Source organism: Chrysoperla carnea, chromosome 2 (assembly GCF_905475395.1).
Source record: "Chrysoperla carnea chromosome 2, inChrCarn1.1, whole genome shotgun sequence".
NCBI classification, from domain to species: Eukaryota; Metazoa; Arthropoda; class Insecta; order Neuroptera; family Chrysopidae; genus Chrysoperla; species Chrysoperla carnea.
Window position 1 is genome coordinate 96223733 of NC_058338.1, and position 23992 is coordinate 96247724.

At 32.4% G+C, this 23992-nt stretch overlaps 1 protein-coding gene across 1 annotated transcript; it reads right to left on the minus strand.

Annotated features, from left to right (window-relative positions):
* Positions 1–13098: 13098 nt before the first annotated feature.
* On the minus strand, positions 13099–22104 carry LOC123293091 (zinc finger protein 184-like). The gene is made up of 3 exons (XM_044873806.1): positions 21453–22104; positions 18241–18876; positions 13099–13930 (listed from the first exon to the last, which is right to left on the minus strand). Exons 1-3 carry the CDS (start codon positions 22102–22104, stop codon positions 13359–13361), a joined length of 1860 nt encoding a protein of 619 aa, XP_044729741.1. The 3' UTR covers positions 13099–13358.
* Positions 22105–23992: the final 1888 nt, after the last annotated feature.

Sequence of the window (23992 nt, forward strand, 5' to 3'; positions counted from 1 at the left end):
CTGCTGCTCCTATCCTCAAGAGACGTAAAGAAGCTTCCCCCCCTACAAGCCCTATGGCGGCCCAAATTAACAACCTTCTGAATAGCCCCAATGGTAGGTCCAACTCACCCATATCTTACAATTTCCCATCATCCTCTACTTCTAATTTACCGTCACCCAATAATCCATTTTTCGCTACACTTATTTCTGTATTAAACTCTTTTGAACTAGACCCAGCTATTAAAACTAATATCGTCCAAACCATAATCAATAAATTCAATTAAGGATCAGGTGTCCAAAGAGCTCAATCATAATAAACCCAATTTAGCCCTTATTTTATATTCCTATTCCATTGATGTTGTATTGCTTGGTGAAACATGGTTAAAACCAAATTTACCATAAAAGTTTCGTGGATATCAGATTTTCCGAAATGATAGATATGATGGTTATGGTGGCACTGCGATTCTTGTGAGGAGGGGTGTTTCGGCTCAGTCCATTCCGATTGATTCGGGTAACCCTTTGTTCCAAGTATACGCGGTGAGAGTTGCTGGCATATCTATAGTTTCCATCTATAATAATTCCTCTCAAAATATTTTACCCTCTGAAGAACTCAACTTGTTTCAGAATGTTCCCGAACCTATAATAATTGCCGGTGATCTAAATTACCATCATCCTCTATGGGCTGCAATGCATCCGATAGGGGAGGTGATATTCTGACGGAATTCATGAATTCCAAAAATTTTGTTTGCATGAATGACGGATCGCCGACAACTATTCCTTCACCTCAACAAAGATCATCGGCTATTGACATTACTTTTTGCTCCCCTCACCTAAGTTTAATTTCCTATTGGAATATCCTAAATGATAGCTATGGTAGTGATCTTTCCTATCTTGATAACCATAAATCATCAACACAATATTCCCCTACCCAAACATTTTCCGCGAAGACAGTGTGAGAGGGCAGATTGGGATTTGTACTCTCATACTGTCGACGATTCCCTTCCAATTTTCACAACTGAAAATAATCCCTTGGAATGGTATTCCGTTTTTCACCAAACTATTACTTCTGCTGGTGATCAGGCCATTCCATATTCCAAACCTCCAAAAAAACCTATTTCTCCCACACCCTGGTGGGATAACGAGTGCAAGACTCAAGTTCAAGCAAGGAAGGAGGCCTTGAAATCTCTTTAAGGTAATTTTACTCCGGAGAGATTCTCCACATTTAGAAGGCTCCAAGCACTAACCAGGCGTCTATTTAAAGAGAAAAAACGAAATTCCTGGAAGATTTTCTGTGAAAGTCTATCCAGAAACACGCCTATCAAAGAGATTTGGAATAAGGTCAAGATGTATAGAAAGGCCATTAACCCTTATCCCCCTACTGCTGATAATCAAACTTGGCCCCTAGTTTTCCTACAAAACTTAACTCCGGATTTTGTTCCAATCCCTATTCCGAGAAATTCCGTTGATCCAGAACGATCATCCATTGGATTGTCCGTTTGAAACCTATGAATTGGAGGAAGTCTTATCTGGTCTGGTTGATTCGTCCCCTGGTCCAGATAATATTTCCTATAGCACGTTGACATATCTGACAACGCCAAAACATCATTTCTGTCAGCACTTAATCAACTGCTTTGCATTCATCTGTTCCAAACGAATGGAGACACACAATGATCGATCCAATCCTGAAACCCAATAAAGATCCTAATACACATCAATTCTATCGACCAATTGCGTTAGCCTCGTGTGTATCAAAAGTTATGGAACACCTGATAAAAAACAGGTTAGAGTGGTGGTGTGAATACAACAACATAATCCCACCGTACTCACGAGGCTTTCGTAAGAAATCGTCTACCCTAGATAACCTCTCTATGCTCTTGACTGATGTTCAGATTGCTCTTTCCGAAAATGGATACCTGGTTTGTCGCTTTATAGACGTGAAAGGAGCGTTTGACAATGTTGACATAAATATGCTTATCAACATACTCAATTCTAAACTAACATCATATATATACAATTTTCTAAAAGCTCGTTATCTCACTGTTAAGTCCCAAAATCATTTATCCGGCCCTAGAACTGCATTCTTAGGCTTGCCACAGGGTGCAGTTTTAAGTCCCCTCTTTTTCAATATATATACCACTGGTTTACAAACTGTAAATCAGCCTCCCATCCAGCTCCTGCAATACGCAGATGATTTTGTCCTTTATTCGTCTTCAAAATCCCTACAAACAGCTATCAATTTGGAAATATCTGCTCAAAATGTTCAGCCATCGTTTTCACTGGGCATAGATGCAATGTTGAATCCATTCCTTTTCTCAATTCATTTATCACCTGTCAAGCATCCTCAAAATTCCTAGGAGTCATTTTTGATGAAAAACTGAAATGGAGTTCATATGTCGACCATATTGTAAGTAAATGCACTCCACGAATTATCCTTCGTGCTCTCACCAAAGTTTGGTGGGGAGCCGACCAAAGTACATTGCTTGCAATATATAGACAAACCATTCGGAGTTTCATCGATTATGGTTCCTTTCTTTTATGCCGATTATCTAACTCCCGATCTTCAAAGCTAGATAAAGTCCAATACCAATCCTTACGCATTGCTCTTGGACAAATGCGCTCCTGCCCCACTAATTCCCTACTAATTGAGGCAGCGCTCTATTAATTGTCCGTCGTCTGTATTTAGCAAAAAAATATTTCCTCAACCAATATTCTTCCTTATCCCACCCTTTAATTCCTAAACTTATCCAGTTTAACAACCTATATCTAAACTCCCCCTATTGGAGAAACAAAGAACTTCCATTCCTTGTGGAGGCTTATCGTGTCTTTGCGATAATAATTCCCATTTACCAATCGCTGTTACCACTCTTTTTCTCCTTTGAGTTTATATCCCGATACACAAAAATCCCGGTGTTTATTGATTGTGGGCTTGGCAAGAAGGATGCTGTTTATGGTTCATTTTTTGCCAATTCCACATTTAATAATTACCTTAACGCCATCCTCCTTAATTACACCTACATCTTTACAGACGCCTCCAAGTTGACTGCAGATTCACGTGTGGGAGTTGCATTTCATTGTACTACCAACGCACATTCTGCTTCTTTTAGTATATCTAAATTTTTTTCCATCTTTTCAGCAGAATGTGTCGCTATTTTAGAAGCTCTCTCATACGTGGAGTCGAATAACATCAAAAAAGCAGCTATAGTATCGGACTCACTGAGCTCACTTTCCCTTCTTAAACAAAATTCCATCTCTTCTAAAACTCCATCTATTATAGTATTGATTAAAAACACCGTACTTAATCTAATTCAAAATCGTTTCTCCGTTGCCTTTGTGTGGTGTCCATCACACATTGGTATACGTGGCAACGAATTTGTTGATATGTTGGCTAGGGATGCAGCCCAAAATGGTGTACATGACAGCTCACCACCACCAGTACAAGATCTCTGGGCTGTCTGTAAGAAGTCTATGTTGAATGACTGGAACCGAATATGGAGCACATCGGCAAAAGGGCGCAAATTGTTTGATCTACAGCCCACGCCAGCACTCCAAACATGGTTCCATGAATGGAATGTGCGCAGGAAAAATATCACAATAATTGGTCGCCTAAGAACGGGGCACAATAGTTTACCCGCCAATCTACAAAGAATACATATTGTTCCTCATAGTCTAGTCTATCTATTTTGAGCACAATGTTAAATTTTTGTAACCGAGATACAGCAAATCAATACATGTAAAAAGTGTGAAATTTTCCGTAGAATTCAATGCAATATTTTTTTACACCTTTAAAGTACGGGATCACATTCAAAATGGCCGCCAAAGTTGATCGAAAACAGTTTTTTTAGGTTTTTTTAAAAAATACGCTTTGTATCAAAAAAAGTTTCGAACAAAAAATGCGTAACTTTTTATTTCGAATCGATCAAGCTCAGATGTCAAAAAATTATCAAATAAAAAATTTATTGAAAAAAAACTGTTAAAAATTGCATTTTTTTTAAACGCCCATCTCTTTGAAAGAAATATATTTTTAAGCGACCCTTTGTGAAAAGTTAGTCCTTAATATGCTCAAAAAGAACATTTTTGCAAATTTGAAAAATATTGAAAAGTTTGGAAAAAATCGCTTTTATCGACAAAAAATTGTTTTTAAAAACATTCAATAGCTCATATACGCGTGCTTTTTTATGAACGTTTCTGTGCTTAAAATCTTCTTAAATAGTTCCTGGTTATGTGCGAGTATTGCGCACTTAATTAGTTGATCGGTAATATGCGAAATATCGGTTGAAATATGTGTAAATTTTGAAACATTGCTAAATACTATATTACTTATTTCTTCTTTGTTTTTATCAATGGCTCGTCTTACTGTCACTAAGACGATTACTGTCACTAACACATTCTTCGATTTCTTCATTTGTCTGAGCATTATTTGGACCGTCTATTTCATCGTCGAGAATATCTGTGACAACCGGCATTACTTCATGATTTGAACAGCTTTCTTTTTCACATGCCAAGCACATACTTGAACATTTTAATCCGTGCTTTCTGCAACTGCAAGTTTTGGTTTTACATCCGCTTCCACATCTGCACTATTCTCTCTGCATCTATTATTTTGATAATTTCTGTAGGTATCATTTGATCAGAGCTACAATTTGGGAGAAGATTGGTGCCATCAATTTTCCAACCCCATTGCTCTGAGTCAAATGGGTTTCCAAGCCATGCTTGCAATTGCAAATAATTGATTCGCCAAGTTAAATGCTGACCTAAATGTTGAACTTTTAAACTGTTCAAATCTTAAATCACTCAGAGTACTGGTGCATTTTTTGGAGTACAAAATTTTAAGTATTTTGCATCCGACTTCAGCAATAACTTTCTGTGTGGTATTTTTCGTATAAAAAGCTTGAAAATTTGGAAGCCGTCGTTTGTCCAATACTTTACAAATTTTGTTTTTTCCTTGTTTAAATAAAGAGGATGTTGTGTCGCAGCCAGATATGATATAAAGTAGTCCAACGTATTGTTTTAAACGTGGAAATTTGAAACTGTTACAGTCATACATTTTTTCGTTTTCTTTTCCTTTTCCCGCTTTACAAAACAATATTTTGGTATTCGATGGCGCTAGCTGTATTAATAATACTAATAAATCTGTGTCTTGGCCGTATATTTTTACAATTCCCTCTTCCTTTTGTAATTCCAAGACAGTTGTTAGTATCAGTCTATCGGCATCTTCAACAGCAATTTTCGTAAAAAAGTTTATTTTCTGTAAAACTCTGTACATAACATAAATATAAATTTATTTTTATTTTTATTTTTTTCATTACAAAGGGATTTTTCTTTCGGATACATAATTATGGTGTTTAAGTAAAATTCTATTTCAATAGCGGGTTTTTTAAGTTGTCTACGCATACGTTCTACTGACTTAGTACGAGCATCATCCGGATAACCATCAAAAACGAAAACTGATTTTTCACAAAAATGATTTAGCGCGTAGGTAATATATAATTTCAAAATTTCTAGCACAGTTTTGTTGGATGTCCAAACAACTTTATGAAGAATAAAACCTCCATCAATAACGTTTACTGTATTTGGATTATTTATAGGAATTTCTATGCTTCTAAAGCTGTCATAAAATGTTGATTTCTGGATTTTCCTCATACCTGATTCGTCAAACAGCGAAAGAGGAAATGGGGAAAGTTCATATTTTAAATATTTTTTTCATATCATCCTTTGATTGAATATTTAACGTGATCCTTTGGAATACCAGTAAAGGATTAATTGGTACTCTTGTATCGTGAACCTTTACGTATGAATGAATTGAATGAAGCGTTTGTACTTGGTTTCTTTTTACTGCTTTTAGTGAAGCATATGATTTGCCAATAGTATTTTTTAGCAAACTTTGTTCCCACTTCGAGTGCTTCGTGACAGTTGATGGAATGGTCGCCAACTATGCCAGAGTAGATGGACGAAATAAAAACAGTGTTAGGAAACGGATCATATGCTGAAAAAAATGATTCGAGTTTACCCAAGTGCACTGCATTTCGCTTAATTCTAGCATTACTAGTATCTTTATGCTGCTCTGAAGTTGAATACGTTATATTGCAGAACTTTTCGACTTCATTAGATACTTCAGATAAAATAATACTAGAAAGAATCCACTTCGCCAAAACGCTCTCAGTAACGCCTCTTCCATGAGTTAGCCCACCACTACATGCCATAGATCTCATGAGCACCTGCTCTATGTTCATGTCAGACCAAATACCCGACCAAAATCTATCACTGCGACGAATTGTGAAACATCCATTTTTACAAAATTTATTGTATTCTACAGTATTTAATCGTTCCTTCCATTTCAGACAATCTTGTAAATAAAGATGGCTTGATTTTGCATACAGATAATGGCCTGAAGCGTGAAAATAAAGAATGATTTCGCGAACACATCGTAAGTGTAACTCCCAATTACCACATCAATAATTGAGCAGTAGGTCCAAATTTGTTTATTGTTTCCAATTGCTCGTTAAATTTTTGGGTTAAACGTGTACACACTTCGTTTCTTGGAACATCGTTATCAAAGGTTTCAGTATCTAACTGTTTCAACAAATTTTCTAAAATTACTGCGTCATTAGCATCAACATGGATGTACGATAAAATAACATTATGCTCTTGAAAAAGCGTGACCAGTAAGCGCCTTTTCAGCTGACTTTTCGGCATAAATAGTAACAAATGCTTCTTTCAGTCCGCTGCATTCCATTATAGATCCAATCGATCCTAAGAAACTCATCAACATGTGGAACCCACCAAGCCTCACGAAAATAGAATTTAAGTTAAACGGATCATTTGCAGGATCGATTGGCGTTACAATGTCTTTTGCCTTATAATATAAAGGCTGGTCAAAAGTGACGACACATATTTCTTGGCCGTGAGCCTTCGATCTAGAACTTGCTTCAATTAAAGCAGTGAAAACCGTGTCGTAATCACTTGGAGGTGCATTTACAAAAGGAAGGGGAATAATTTTAGACGTTGAATAATTGTCTTCGGAATTATTAAGTGTTTGCATGAAGCCGTTCCAACCCGGCATGGCGTCTAGGCGTTTATTTTTACCGTATATCCATAAAATATCCGAAGACGTGATCTCTAAATTGCCGCTGATGCTTAAATTTTCAACAATAACATTGTTTAGTCCACTATGACTTTTTTTTTTCAAAATGTTTAACATCTATAAACCCAAATTTTCCGAAACTCCGAGCAGAAAGCATCTGCTGGCGTAATCATCATTATACCCCCCATCGAGTGGAATGTATTGTGACCGTCCAGTGTGTTTACATGGTGATCGGCATTGTCAAAACTGAACTGAATAAACGAGTCACCAGTGATTGTAAATTTTTCTGGATCATTAACAATCGAAGGACGCATGCTAGATATTAAAATATGAGCCACTGTCAAGACACGGTTGCTCCACTTTTCCGGCTGTATATCATTATTACTTTTGTACGATAAAATTAAAATATCTAATAATATTTTCAACGTCTCCGAAATGTCAGCTTCTATATTTTCTAGAAAAGTACTTGGAGATTTATATGTAGAAGTTTCGTATTTCTTCGACCGTACATCCTCCAGATTAATATTTGCAGCCTGCAGAACGATTTTCAGACTTTCTTCACCTTTATTTTTATTTTTGTTATTTTTCTCATAACTTTCATGTAATGCTCGATAATTTCGAAAACAAATTACAATATCATTTGGTATACGATAAAAAATGCTCCTTTAATTGTGTTTGAATCTTGGTTTGCATACTTAAAGTGCGTGGTACTTCTCCGTCGTATTGATCCAATATGTCGTTTAAAGAAAGTTGCGAATCATACGCGTTGTTCAGTATATAATTGATGATAAATACTAAGCAATCAGACATATTATCTGAAAGATTAGATGGTTTATAACGATAAAAAGCATTGAAGCAGTAAGTATGGTAGCGAATGTCCAGATTATTTTTGCTTACAGCAACCAATAATCGTTTTTTCAAATTATTATTTAAATTACTTATTATTGTTGTTCACATTTAATCATGCACACAATATTTACATCATGGTCTGTTCGACTAATTTTGATATATAATATGTTACATACATTCGTAAACTAATTATTGACAAATACTTGTCTAGTAATTTTTAATTAAAGAGAGAATTGAAAAAAATACACTCGAACCAGGACTCGAACCCGGACTTCTTGGATTCATGTCAAGCGCCCTACCAATTAGGCTATTCGAGTTCTAGACACGAATGCAATTTTTTCAACTCAATGAATTTTTACTTTAGTAATAATAATAAATAAGTGGATAAACAAAGTAAAAATTCATTGAGTTGAAAAAATTGCATTCGTGTCTAGAACTCGAATAGCCTTGTTGTCATGCTCATACATCCTTAAAGAAGATTTTAAGCACAGAAACGTTAATAAAAAAGCACGTGTATATGCGTTATTGAATGTTTTTAAAAACAAATTTTTGTCGATAAAAGAGATTTTTGCCCAGACTTTTCAATATTTTTCAAATTTGCAAAAATGCTCTTTTTGAGCATATTAAGGACTAACTTTTCACAAAGGGTCGCTTAAAAATATATTTCTTTCAAAGAGATATGGGCGTTTAAAAAAAATGCAATTTTTAACAGTTTTTTTTCAATAAATTTTTTCTTTGATAATTTTTTGACATCTAACTGAGCTAGATCGATTCGAAATAAAAAGTTACGCATTTTTTGTTCGAAACTTTTTTTGATACAAAGCGTATTTTTTAAAAAAACCTAAAACTGTTTTCGATCAACTTTGGCGGCCATTTTGAATGTGATCCCGTACTTTAAAAGTGTAAAAAAATATTGCATTGAATTCTACGGAAAATTTCACACTTTTTACATGTATTGATTTGCTGTATCTTGGCTTTGGCTTAAAAAATGTAGATTGACCAGTCTATCACGCTAATTGTAGATGTGGCTATGAATATTGTGACATCAATCATATTACCTTCGCCTGCCCACTCTTTAGTCAGCATAGATCTACAGTAGAACTCCAATTATCCGTACTCCGACTATCCGAAGCGCCGATTATCCGAATCACTTTCAGAAAAAAATTTGTCCAAAAAAAGTCTAAGTGCGCTATTATTCTTCCCCCCGCGAAGCCAGTGTTTGCGCGTTCGCTCACTATTGTCCTTCCCTCCGCGAAGTCAGTGTAGGCACAACACGTGGTATGAATTATGTCATTGTTTGTTTTGATTGTAGTCAGTGTGCTATTGACCTTGCTCGAGGACGCTACTCTTGTGTGTGTATCTGTCTGTCTGCCTACTTGGGCATTTTTATTTCTAAACTTGTACATAAGTACATTTTATTTATATTTAATACATGTGAAAATATCATGTTTCTTTCATTTAATTCAATAAAAAAATAGTGCAATATCAAAACGTAGCTTTTTTTCTCTCCAATGGCAATTTTTTTTAAAAAAACTCCGATTATCCGAATATTTGATTATCCGAATGGGTCCCGGTCCCCATTAATTCGGATAATTGGAGTTCTACTGTATACTTCTAAGCTCCTTAGCCCGTATGGGTGTTTTTGGTCCTTATTATATGCCCCATCTCCTATCCTTAAACAATTTTGAAATCCTCTCTGCAATTTGCACATTCCTTAACAAGACCCAGCTCCCAATTTAAATACAAACAAGTAATTTCCAAACATTTCGACTGTAATGCCACCATACACTTCCCTATTGTAAACATTTCCGCGGCCCCCAGAGTATGTTTTTATTGTCATATACCTTTGTTAAAAGTCTCGACGGGTCCCAACGACGAAAATCCTTCTAATTCCTTATGTGTCCTCGTTTAACTATTTATAAGTATCGAATAAGAATTGCGTTTTTTTTTATACCACCCCTTTTTTTTTCATTTTTCGTCTTTTTTTTTGTTGTGTGTCAAAACTGGAAACTAATCTGTCCTAAACTTTGAAAAAAAAACTAATTTTTTACTTCCTTTTTACAAATTAATGCATTTTTATTTTATTGTTTTTTTTTTTAGGACAATTACCGAAAATAATTTTCTTTTTGTTTCAATTTATGTATTTTTAATTTTTTTTTGCATTGTAAATTAAATGTATCTACCATTGTTAATGGCTGTATAGCAGTAGCTAAAGCCAGTTTAAAAAAAAAAACTTGAAGTCACTTTTTTTTTTATAAATAATACTTTTTTGGTGTAAATCAAATCAAAGGTAAATTAAATCAAATGTTCAGGTAATATATAAACCAATTTTTCAAATTTAGGACAAAAGCCAATTAGTATATAAATATATTTATCTGGCCGTTTTTCCCGATTTTCCGGAAAATGGCTGAAGATTTCACAATTTTGGATTCTACATTTTTTTAGGAACAAAATTTCCGATAATTTTTGTCTAACTTTTTATCAAACAGTTGATGGTTTTCGAGGTATTGGCAAAAATCGTTTTATTAAGTATACATAGCGTTAATTATCGCAACCTCAGCACTTCCGAGACTGCACGTTAGTAGGGTCTCAAACTAGATGCCGAAACCTTTTTTTATTAGTTTTTTTTGCCTTTGAATAAGTTCACGTAAAAACATTATTTTGAGCGGACCACATGTGTAATATAATTATTGAATATTTATTATCAATCTTCAAAAATAAAAATTAATTATTTAAATATTTTAAATAATAATATGTTAGAAAATCTTGTAAAAACATGATGATGAATCATATTTATTCAAGTATCCGCATATATATTTTTAATAAGTTTGACCAGTATGATTTTGTAAAAATAATGCATTAGCACTCTTAAATCCTTCTAATAGCCCTGGAGCCCGTGACAGTAAAAGTACACTTACACGGATTATGAAATTTCGCATATGAATCAATACTATTTAACGATACAATACTAACTAGGTTTGCTAGGTGAACAGGGTTTATCGTGGCACAAATATTTTTTGTCAGGATTTTTTATTTTTTACTGGTGTGACAGATATTTTGGTCAAGTTTTGAGGTGTCACATCGAGATATTTCGAAAGTAGAACTCAAAACGAACAAATTAAAAAAAAAAGTAATTCCGCGATAAGGATAAAATTTTTTTGGCTTTATATAAAAAAAATTGGTATGACAGACCTTTCTGCCACGATAAGAGCTGTCACACCAAATTTTCCTAAAATAGATAAAATCTGCAATAAAATGGTCTCTTACAAATTAATTTCTACGAAAGTGCAAAATACTTGTAATTATTAAAAATATTTATTTGAATAAGTATTTCTGTCAGAATAAACCCTGGCACACCTAGTACATATTGTACCTATCGTCGTTAAATAGTATTGATTCATATGCGAAATTTCAAAATCTGTGTAAGTGCAGTTTTAGTGTCACGGTTTCCCCGCTCATAAGTAATTTTGAAAGATTATTATTTTAAACTTACCATCATTTCAACAATAATAATAGATAATCTACAGTTATGTACTTATTGTGTTTAATTGCATTTGAATTGCATCTAAAAGAAATATCAACAAATAGTAAAATAACAATCGTTCAACAAAATTAATTTTTTATTTACACTTTTATCAAAATATTTAAATGTACTATTCTAATTACGACCATTAGATTTCCTCTTCTTTCGATCAAAATCAGTTTCACAGAATCAGGCAGTTCGATAGCCTCGTCAAGGCACTGGTTTTCTATTTGAAGAGCTCGGAAATGCGTTTCATAAATGGCTGCATTTACAAGACTATATTGTTAGTTATTTATGTGGAGATTCTCGGCGGGAGGAAGGAGGTTAACTAAAACAAAAGTTGTGAAAAATGCCTTAAACAAAAGTTGATGGATGACATCATGTTCTGACATCAGATTGGACCTAGTTTTTCGGGTTTCATTAATAGCCAATTTTGTTCAGTGGCGTATTCTATCAAAAATATACTCGCAAATTAATTAATAAATAAAGTAAAATAAATAAAGTCATAGGCTCAAGCTTGGCTTCAAATTTTAGACAAAAAATGTAATTGAAAAAAAAGGCTAGATTTTGAAATGTATATGATCATCTAGAATTAGTTCAAAACATACCGATTTATTTATCTCTAGCCAATTGTCTATCCCATTTTTCACAAAGAGGCTTTGCTTTTCTTCACAGACCTTATCACGAATTTCGGCTAGTTCAGTCGCTAATAATTCAAGATTATATCTAACATATTATTTTATCTGACAAATCGAGAAAGGAAATAATTTTATGTAACCAGACTTTGTAGATGCCATAAGGCTGACAGACACAGGTCGAGTCCTGCCAGTAGAAAAGACGTGCCATTTGTATTAGGAATATATTATTACAGCTTGATTTAGACTATTAGTGTTACTTTTTTCTTTTTATATCATGCATATATGTAATATGCAAGGTATACTAAGTTTAGTCCCAAGTCTGTAAAGCTTAAAAATATTGAGGCTACGCACAAAATTTTGGTATAGGGGTTCATAAAATCACGTAATTAATCCATTTCCGGTTGTCCGTCCGTGCGTCTGTCAACTTGATAACTCAAAAACGAAAAAATATATCAAGCTGAAATTTTCACAGCGTACTCAGGATGAAAAAAGTGAGGTCAAGTTCGTAAATTAGCAACATAGGTAAATTGTTGTAAACCGTTAGAGATAGAACAAAAGTTAAAATGTAAAAAATGTTCCCTATAAAAAAATAAGCAACTTTTGTTTGAAACATTTTTTCGTAAACATCACTGTTTACTCGTGAGGGCGCAAATTAGGCGTAAATTTTATAGTATGTATTATATATGGGGATATCAGTTACGATATGCGTAATGTGATAGAGTAATCAACACTGTCTATAAATGGTATTTCAACAATTAACTCAGTCAATTGTTTGTTTTCACTTGTTTTTTATTAATCTTGCACCCGGCGGTGCTTGCAACATTAAACGCGTTATAACTTCATAAATATTAATTTTAGAAAAAAAAGTTTAGAGTAAAAGTTTTAGGAAATTTTTAGATTTAAAAGTTAGGTTATTCTCATTTTCTTGTTTAAACAAATATTAGAAGAGATATCAGTTAAATATTCAAAAAGTAAAACGTCATAATCATATAAGTCATAAACGGTTAGTGATACAAAAAAAAAATTCCTTTACAAAACAGATAGATAATTTAATTATCATCTCCAATAAAGGTTATTTTGGTCTACAGTATACGGTTATGGAAATATAGCCTGAAACGGTTTTCCTTAAAATGGAGGCACTCCCCCCGCCTATTTTTGTAAGGATTTTGTGCATTTACATTCAGTACGTGATACTGGACCTATTTAAATAAAAAAAATAATTCCTGTAATTTTGGACAAGAGCAACAATCTTCTATATAACCTGTATATTACTTGTCGACTAGATAATTTACTCAGAACTCTTTACAGGCGAAATTTTATGCTCTTTGTGATATTTCTGTTGATGTGTTTGTAAATATTTTCTTCGATCAAACGCTTTATCACATACGTCACATTTAAAACGGTAATTTTGTTTGGTATGAGTCTTTTTATGACAAGTTAGATAAAATTTAAGTGCAAATTTTTTATTACAAACATCACAGGAATAAGATTTTTCCACATGAGTTTTTTTATGATTGTTTAAATGGTCTTTTACGGCGAAGCTTCTATTACAAATGTCACATGAAAACGGTCTTAAGCCCAAATGAGTTGATTTAATATGATAGTTTAAATTGTGACGATGACTATATTTTTTATCACAATGATTACATGAATAATTTTTTTCTCCGGTATGACTTCGTTGATGAGCCTTTAAATGACCATTTTTTCCATATGATTTTCCACAAACATCACAGGTAAAACACTTATATGTATGCATAATATCACTGTGACGACTTTGTTCATGACTTTTGACAAGTGATTTGATTCCGGTATGAGTTTTTAAATGTTTAGCTAGATAATCTTGCACTCCGTAAGGTTTACCTAGCACAACAAAATTAAATAATCAATCATAGGAATCAAGAAAATAGTGTTGCATCTTTGAAATTTTCCACAGTTTTTTATAAGGTTGTAAAATTTCGTACCAAAAAATCGGCCACTCAAGGGAGGAGGCCTAACCCTCTTTTTTGAGGGATAATTGGGAATTTTCATCAGTTTTTTACAAATTACAAAAAAACAATGCATTAAATAAATAAAAAAGTTTAAATAAAAATTCTGGCTGATTTATAATCCAATGAATCTACGGAGGCCCAATGTTAAATTAGACAAAATTGCTATCAGAAAACAAAAATACGTTTTTATAGAAGAAAACAAGTCAAGAAATATAGCCTATTTTGTTTACGACTAATCAATGGCTAAATTAACCGAAATATTCAAAAAAGTTGGCGCACAAAGCAAAAAAATTAAATGGGAAAGTTCTAGATCTCAAAAAAGAACCTATCGATTGACGTCTGCTAAGTACGGTTTGGATGCGTAGGTGACGAGAAAACTTGAAAAAGTGAGCAAAAATAGTCATTTTTACATTAAAGTTGATATTTATTGAAGTTATGAGTAATGTAGTGTGGTTTTTTGGGGTTTAATCTCTTCGTTTGAACTTTTTCGCGCATGATATTTTAATTTTTTAGTGCCATGTTTAGTGCAGTGAAATTTTTTAATTTTTGGTGCCGAAATCGGATAACGAAAAAGCGCAATTTTTTTGGGATGGATATTACAATTTTTTGCGGTAAAAAGTAAAACTCGTAGAGCTCTGCAACTAACACAAGTTATTAATAAATACTTACTTTGCGCATTAAAAAAAATTTTCAAGTTGTTTGCAGAAAAATTGACGAAGTTATTATGAAAACAAAGTTTATCGGATCTTCCTATGTTTTATTCAGTGCAAAAAGTGATGAATTTATCAGGGGAACTAAAATTAATGCTTGCCGCTTTCCAATTAACTTTATTAAGGTACTAGCAACAGATGCAAGAAGTTCTGGCAGTTTCGGATAAATGTTTTTTGAAATATTGCAATTTAAATGCTAAAATTTTGTTCGAAAAATACAAAAAAAAAATGTCCTTATCGTTAAATAACTCGAAAAATGATAGTTACAGAAAAAAGTTTCGGGGGAAAAAATTTAGCTTTTTTCAGCAAAATGTTTTACCATCCAAACTTTCTTTTATAACTTTATTATTTCTCGAGTTATTTAACAATAAAGACATTCTTTTGTATTTTTCGAAAAAAAATTTTGCATTTATATAGCAATATTTCAAAAAATATTTATTCGAAACTGCTAGAACGTGAGCCTGTTGCCAGTACCTAAATAAAGTTAATAGGAAAGCGGCAACCATTAATTTTAGTTCCCCTAGTAATTTAATCACTTTTTGTACTGAATTAAACTTAAAAAGAAAGGTCCGATAAACTTTGTTTTAATCATAGCTCCGTCAATTTTTCTGCAAATGACTTGAAAATTATAAGGATTTTAATTTCATTTTCAAGGAAATAGTACTCTAAAAAGTGTACGATATACTTTTTTCAAAAAATGTCAAATTTTTAAATATTCCGAATTTCAATCGCCAATAACTCGGAAAGTATTGACTTTTCGAAATATATTTTAATGGCTTTTTTTGCTTAGAATTCATTACTATATCGATTTTCGTTATCTTTTTCCACTCCCAAGAAGAGGTAGCTCCCACTCCCTGGGCAATGAGTCGCATAGTTTTAATAAAGATTTATTGACTTTCTTTGGATTCCGAAATTTTAATATATTTATACCTTACGGAAAAAAATTTCATTTGTTGCTAAAATATCATACTCGAAGTCTAGACGAAGATATTAAACCCCGAAAAACTGTCCTTCCATATTCCGTCGACCAAGAGGACAAAAAACAAAAAAAAATTTTTACTAAAACAAAAACTGAAGATTTGTGAACCTATTACTACTCATAACTTCATCAAATATTATTTTTAAAATCGAAAAAGAAAAATACTTATAAATAAATGTAAAAACGACTATTTTCGTTCATTTTTTTAAGTTTTCTCGGCCCCTACGCATCCAAATCGGAATTACCAGAAGTCAATCGATAGGTTTTTTTGAGACTAGAACTTTTCCATTTAATTTTTGTGGATTGGACGTCCAAAAATATTTGCGTTTAATCGCAAGAAAACCGTTTATTTTACTTTTGAGAATTTTTTCGTTAACTTAATCATTAATTAGTCGTAAACAAAAAACAGTATGTTTCTTGGCTTGGTTTCTTCTATAACAACGTATTTTTTGTTTTCTGATAGCAATTTTTTCATCCGCTTCATAGATTAATTGGATTAGAAAGTCGAAAAAAAAAAAACAGAAATGTGCAAAATTAAATCAGCTAGAACTATTAAACTTTTTTTTTAATTTGATGCATATTTTTTTTTTTTTTAATTTGTAAAAAACTAATTAAAACCCCCAGCTAGCCCTAAAAAAGGGGCTAGGCCTTTTCCTGAGTTTCCGATTTTTTGGTACAAAGTTTTTACAACCTAATAAACCACTGTGGATAAGTAAATTTGCATTTTAGCGCCTTTCCTAAAAAACATCTAGAATATCAGGTGAATTAAAGCATTTTGTACATGGATTACGAATCCGTGGTCGGAGCTGGTGTTAAATTAACAGTTTTTCTTTTATTAAAATAGGTTATTCATTACCTTATTTATTATTAAACTAGCTGTTATTTCAGTTTTTGCCGATTTTGACCCGGAAGGACTGGTTTTTCATAAAAAAATTATACTATTTATTTTTAATAATTTTTCAATAATTTGATATCATGTCGGTTTTTATAGAGTAAGAGCCAGCGCCTGCCAGACATACGTTAAAGTATAAAAGCTGATTTTTTTTTTGCGTATTCTCACTGATGTAGGGAACAATCTTTGGGGGGTTACAAACCTTGACTAACGGTGCCTTCGGTAGGTATCAGGTAATGAGGGGCGCAGAACCCGAGCTCTCTCACGTTAAAGTAAACTGAAATTTACCTAGAGTGTTCAAATGACCATTTAAAGTCAATATTGAAAAAGACAGACCAATCCGAAGGGGCTAACACTTCCCCAGACGCGGTAGAAGGTCAAATGCACAAAATACACAATCTACATTTTCTTCCATGATTATGAACTTATTTCACTGCAAAAGTTATTTTATTATTTAAATATTATTTAAATATGTTCAGTATCACGAACTGAATGTAAATGCACAAAAACATTACAAAAATAGGCGGGGGAAGTGAGTCCATTTTAAGGAAAACCGATTTAAGCTATATCTCCATAATCGTGCGCTTACCTGATACCCACCTGATTACCTGATACCTACCGAAAGCACCGTTAGTCAAGTTTTGTAACTCCCAAAGATTGTTCCCTACACCAGTGATAGTACGCAAAAAAAATTTCAGCTCTTATGCTTTTACGTATGTATGGCAGGCGCTGGCTCTTAGTCCATTATGCAACCCAAAGTTTCGGAGAAACAGCTTTTCAAAATTTGGCTGTTTTTTTCAGTTACATGATTTTACGCAAAATTTCATACATTCGCGTTCGGTTGCAATAACTCAAGTTTTAATATTAATTATTTGAAAAAATAAAAAAAGATTCTTATACTAGAACATATAATTATGTGGGGTTTTCTTTCGCTAAGGTCTCACTTTCGACTTAAACTAATAGCAGCGAGGTAAAATGATAAAACTTAATACTTACAATCGTGCTAGCTTCGTTGCTATTGCATAAAACGTTTATTTTTATTTTCATAACATTAAAATATAGACTCATACCTTTAAAATTAGTACCTCAAAGTACAGAAATATTATTTATTGGCCAATTTACAGACGTTTCAAACCAAGCGGTGCTCGCCGGCTTTATGCAATATCTTTTTTCTTTACAATTTAAGCCATATCTCGGTTCTATTGGTCGTATCAAGACGAATAAATAAAAAATATTTATTTTTACATGTAGAATAAAATGGTACAAATTTTTTTTCTAAAATTTCAATAGTTTAGAAGTTATAAACAATTAATTTGTTTTAAAAAAATTTCCCCCAATTCTCAACAATGAACAAGTTGAAAATTCGGATTCAGCGGGTCAAAATACGTCGAGATACACTCCTTGTTCGGTGGGATCTGTAAATGCATATGAAACGCACTCAGCGCCTACACTATAATGAACATAGTTCCAAAACTATTAATTTTTCACCAACTTCGACAATGGGATTCGTAATCTACGTAAAAAATTTTTTGCTGGTGTGTTTTGTAGGAGCCCGCTAAAGTGAAAATTTACCAAATTTAGTTTCATATTGTACTACTTACCACAAACATGACAGATAAACTTTTTTTCTACAACGTGAATTTTTTGATGTGCCTTTAAACGATCTTGTTGGGTAAAAGCTTTATTACAAACATCACACGAAAATTTTTTTACATTTTCAGTATGAATTTTACGATGTTTACCTAAAGTTGACTGAGTATGAAATTCTTTACTACAAAACTCACATGAAAATGGTTTTTCTCCCGTATGTATTCGTTTGTGGCGATCCAAAAACCATTTTGAACGGTATCTTTTTCCACAAATTTCACACGAATAAACAATTGGCATTAAATGTACCGCACGTTGATGTCTATTAAATGATATTTGTCCGGTGAATGTTTTCGCACATACGTCACATGTGAAGTTTTTGTGTCCAAGTTTATGTTGATTTAAATACATTTCCTTGCTAAATGTTTTATCACAAACATCACATGCAAAATTGTTTTCTTCAGTAACAGTTTCTTCCATAAATTGTTCTTTAATTTGTTCTTGTTTCACAGGAATTTCTTTGTCAGATTCGTTAGAATAATGTTTTTCTTCATGATTAATGTTTTCTTGTTCCAGTGGGATTATTTTCTCTAGTTTGTTAGGAATATGTTTTTCTTCGTTTTGTACTTTTTCAACTGGAATTTTTTCTTCTAATCCGTAACACAAAAAAATTAAATAAAAAAATCATTGATAAAACAGAAAAAAGTGTTGCATCTTTAAAATTTTTCACATTTGTTTATTAGGTTGTAAAAAAATACAAAATTGGTTTCTCAGTGGAGTGCCTAGCCCCCTTTTTTGAGGAGTAGTTAGCAGTTTTAATCAGTTTTTGACAAATTAAAAAAAAAGCTATACATCAAATAAAAAAAAACTTGAAATAAAAGTTCTTAAGTGAAAACAAACAATTGACAGAGTTAATTGCTGAAATACCATGCATAAATAGTGTTGATGATTCTATCAAATTAAACATACATACGTAACTGATATTCCCATAATTACATACTATACAATGTACGCCTAATTTGCGCCCTCACGGGTAAACAGTGATATTTACGAAAAAAATGTTTCAAACAAAAGTTGGTTATTTTTTTATAAGGAATATTTTTTACATTTAAACTTTTGTTCTATCTCTAACGGTTTACAAGATGGGTCCTACGGACCCAAGATCCAATTGATCTATGTTGCTCATTTACGAACTCGGCCTCACTTTTTACGTCCTGATCACGCGATAAAAATTTCAGCTTGATATCTTTCGTTTTTGAGTAATCGTGATGACAGACGGACGACAGACGACATACAGACAACCCGAAATGGACTAATTAGGTGATTTTATAAACCCCTATACCAAAATTTTTTGCTTAGCATCAATATTTTTAAGCGTTACAAACTTGGGACCAAACTTAGTATACCTTGCATATTACATATATGTATAGTATAAAATTTTTTTAATTATTGTACAAATGGCCGCAAATAATGTTGACCTGAACGTCAATTTGGATGTTAAGTACTATGCACTGGTTCTGAGTTTTGTGTACCTCTAAGGCCTCCAAAAAATTTAATTTGAAACCCTTATTAGCTATATGAAGAATCTCTAATTCTTGCCCAGAAGTGTGACTCGTTTCTCTTAGATGTTTGGCAAAGGTGGAGTCATCTGTGCCGATTCTATAGGATCGAAGATGTTCACGTTTTCTTATTCCAAAGTTTGACCAATTTAGACGCCATTGGAATTATATTGTTTTAAAAAGGCTAAACAAGCCGAAACGATCGCCAGCATTTTTAAATAAATAATTTATAAAAAATATTAGTGGTTGCTATATAATGGACTTCCAAAATTTAACGCTGGATACAATTAGTAAAAGTTATTCCTTATAAAAAAATAAACAACTTTTATTTGAATCATTTTTTCGTAAACATCACTGTTTAGTGTCCGTTTTCTCTAAATAAGAAGAAAATTTGCAAGCAGCTTCAACTAATGGTTTTGTGAAGCATCTTCGAAAAACGAAAAAACAATCTAGAAAATACTTTTGAAATTTTTGAAAGTCTAAAAAATATTTTTGAGACGCCCTCACGGATAAACAGTGAAATAACAAATTTTTAAGAAAAGTTGTTTAAAGAAATAACTTTTACATTTGAACTGTTGTTCTATCTCTAACGGTTTGCAAGATTAACCCTGTTTCATTTGATTGAATAAGAAAAAAAAAATTCCATTTTAAGATTGACATATTTCGGCCAATTTCGAAGCTAGAAAGTAAAAAAAAAAAAAAATATGCACAATTAAATCAGTTAGAACTTTTAATAAAAACTTGTTTTTTTATTTAATGTATAGTTTTTTGTAATTTGTAAAAAACTGATTAAAACTGCCAACTACACCCTCAATAGAGGGTTAAGCACCCTCCTTGAGAGTTCGATTTTGGTACAAATTTTTATACCATGTATATATAAAATATACATAGTATATTAAGTTTAGTCCCAAGTTTGTAACGCTTAAAAATGATGCTAGGAAATGCTGTCCGTCCGTCCGTCCGTGGACACGATAAATCAAGAACGAAAAAAGATATCGAGCTGAAATTTTTACAGCGTACTCAGGACGTAAAAAGTGAGGTCAAGTTCGTAAATGAGCATCATAGGTCAATTGGGTCTTGACCGTAGGACCCATCTTGTAAACCGTTAGAGATATAACAAAAGTTTAAATGTAAAAAATGTCCCTTTTCAAAATTAAACAACTTTTGTTTGAAACATTTTTTCGTAAACATCACTGTTTATCCGTCGGGGCCCCAATTAGGCGGAAATTTTATAATATGTACTATACTTGAATATCAGTTATGTATGTGTCACATGTTTGTATGTGTAATGTGATAAAGAAATCAACACTGACTATACATGGTATTTCAACAATTAACTCAGTCAATTGTTTGTTTTCACTTGTTTCAACCTAATAAACAACTGTGAAAAATTTTAAAAATGCAACACTTTTTTCCTTTTAGATATTTTGTTTCATTGTACTTACCGTATTTTTCTTTGTTTTTAATTTCTTCTGGAAGCTTTTCCTCTGATTCGTAAGAAAAATGATTTTCTGCGTTATCAATTTCTCCTTTTTCCAGTGGAATTTTTTTCTCTAATTCGTAAGAAAATGGCTTTTTTTCCTCTTCAATTAATTTTTCTTCAACTGAAACATTTCCATCTGATTCGTACGACAGATAATTTTCGTAAGATTCTTCCACAAGAACACTTCTTTCATCTTGTATTTCTTCATCTTTAAGTATTAATTCTGTATGTAATTGTTTTTCAATTTTAATATACAACGGCTTATCCTCAACTTTCAAAATTGCATGTTCTAATAAATGTGTAAACGCTTTTTCACAAACTTCACATGAAAAAGACTCATCAGTGTGAAATCGTTTATGTGTAACAAAATAAAATTCTGATTCAAACATTTGTTCACAAATATCGCATGAAAACGATCCATTTGTATGAGTTTGCTTATGCTCAGAATTAAAAACACTTTTTTCAACATCTGACGATTTTGCTACTGCATGTAGTTTTTGTTTATGTCGACTTAAACCGCTTTGACTTGAACATTTTTTGCCACAAATATCACACGAATAATTGACTTCTTCTTCTTCTTCAGACTTGTCAGCATGCAATTGTTGTCTTTGTCGTTTTAAACTGCCTTTTTGCGTAAATTTTTTATCACATCTTTTACCAGAGATTCTTTTTTTCTGGTTAGTAATTTTTTTATGATTAACTGAATTGATTTTCTCCTTAGAGGATTTATCGTTTTTACATGAAAAAATTTCATTTTTATTATGAATTTTTTCAGATTCTATTGAAACAGTTTCTTCCTTTAGTAATTCCGCTTCTATAAGTAATATCCGTTCCATTTTACCCTTTTTATTTATGAGCCTAACTTATTTATTTTATCTATGCTTTTTTAAGATAAAATAATAAAAGACAGGTTGACAGGTATTCAAATCCTGCAATGCATGATGGCAAATATGTCCAGCGTTTCAGCAGTGTTGCCAACTGTTTGGTAAAATTTCCCCCTAAAGCAATTTCAAAACCCCCTAAATTCAAAATAATCAAACAAATTAGAATTTAGAATAGATATTTAGTAACATTAAATAAAACAATTGTATTTTTAATTCCTCCAAACAATGAGATGTAAATGTTTATATAAATTTATAATATGTCTATTAGACATATGCATCAGCACCATCAAGTAACCATCAATGACAGTAGCTCGATATCTTTTTTCGTTTTTGATTTATCGTGTCCACAGACGGACGGCCGGACAACAGGAAATGGACTAATTAGGTGACTCTATGAAAACCTATAGCAAAATTTTGTTCGTAGCATCAATATTTTAAAGCGTTACAAACTTGGGACTAAACTTACTATACCTTGCATATTACATATATGCATGGTATAAAAACACACATACACACAACCACACAATTAAAATTTTATCCCAAAAAATACCCTCAAAAAATTATTACCCTTTCCATTCATTTGGGAATCGTACAAAATACAACATTCGTAACAATGAAACTACAACATTAATTACATGAACATTAATCATGTTTTTATTATATATATTCGAACATTAGAATTTCAGTTTATCAATATAATGTTTATTTTTTTCGTCGCTAATTAATTATTAAACAAGTGAAAACAAACAATTGACTGAGTTAATTGTTGAAATACCATGTATAGACAGTGTTGATGAAGCAATCGTTTGTTTTTTGACGTCACGTTAATAAAAAAAGATATCCACTTTTAAATAGCTACACACACACTGATATTCCCATATTAACGCATACTATAAAATTTGCACCTAATAAGCGCCCTCGTGGGTAAACAGTGAAGTTTACAAAAAAATTTTTCAAACAAAAGTTGTTTATTTTTTTATAAAGAACATTTTTTACATTTAAACTTTTGTTCTAATCTCTTTGTTCTATCTCTAACGGTTTACAAGATGGGTCCTACGGACCCAAGACCCAAGACCCAATTAACCCATATTGCTCATTTACGAACTTGACCTCAGTTTTTAGGTCCTGAGTACGCTATAAAAATTTCATCTTGATATCTCTTTTCGTTTTTGAGTTATCGTGTCCACAGACGGATGGTCGGACGGACGGACAACCGGAAATGGACTAACTAGGTGATTCTATGAACACCTATACCAAAATTTTTTTCGTAGCATGAATATTTTTAGGCGTTACAAACTTTGGACTAAACTTAATATACTATGTATATTTCATATATACATAGTATAAAAATATATTAATTATTATGGGAGTAGTTTGAAAATCAGTTAGGGTTGGCTGATAAGTCCCCGGTCTGACACATAGATGGCGTCGCTAGTATTAAATGCATATTATTTTTATATAGTACCAACCTTCAAATGATTCGTGTCAAAATTTGACGTCTGTAAGTCAATTAGTTTGTGAGATAGAGCGTCTTTTGTGAAGCAACTTTTGTTATTGTGAAAAAAATGGAAAAAATGGAATTTCGTGTTTTGATAAAATACTGTTTTCTGAAGGGAAAAAATACAGAGTCCGGAAACTCATTATCAAGCCAAGTTTTTGCTTCCACTGTATTTTTTCCCTTCAGAAAACAGTATTTTATCAAAACACGAAATTCCTTTTTTTCCATTTTTTTCACAATAACAAAAGTTGCTTCACAAAAGACGCTCTATCTCACAAACTAATTGACTTACAGACGTCAAATTTTGACACGAATCATTTGAAGGTTGGTACTATATAAAAA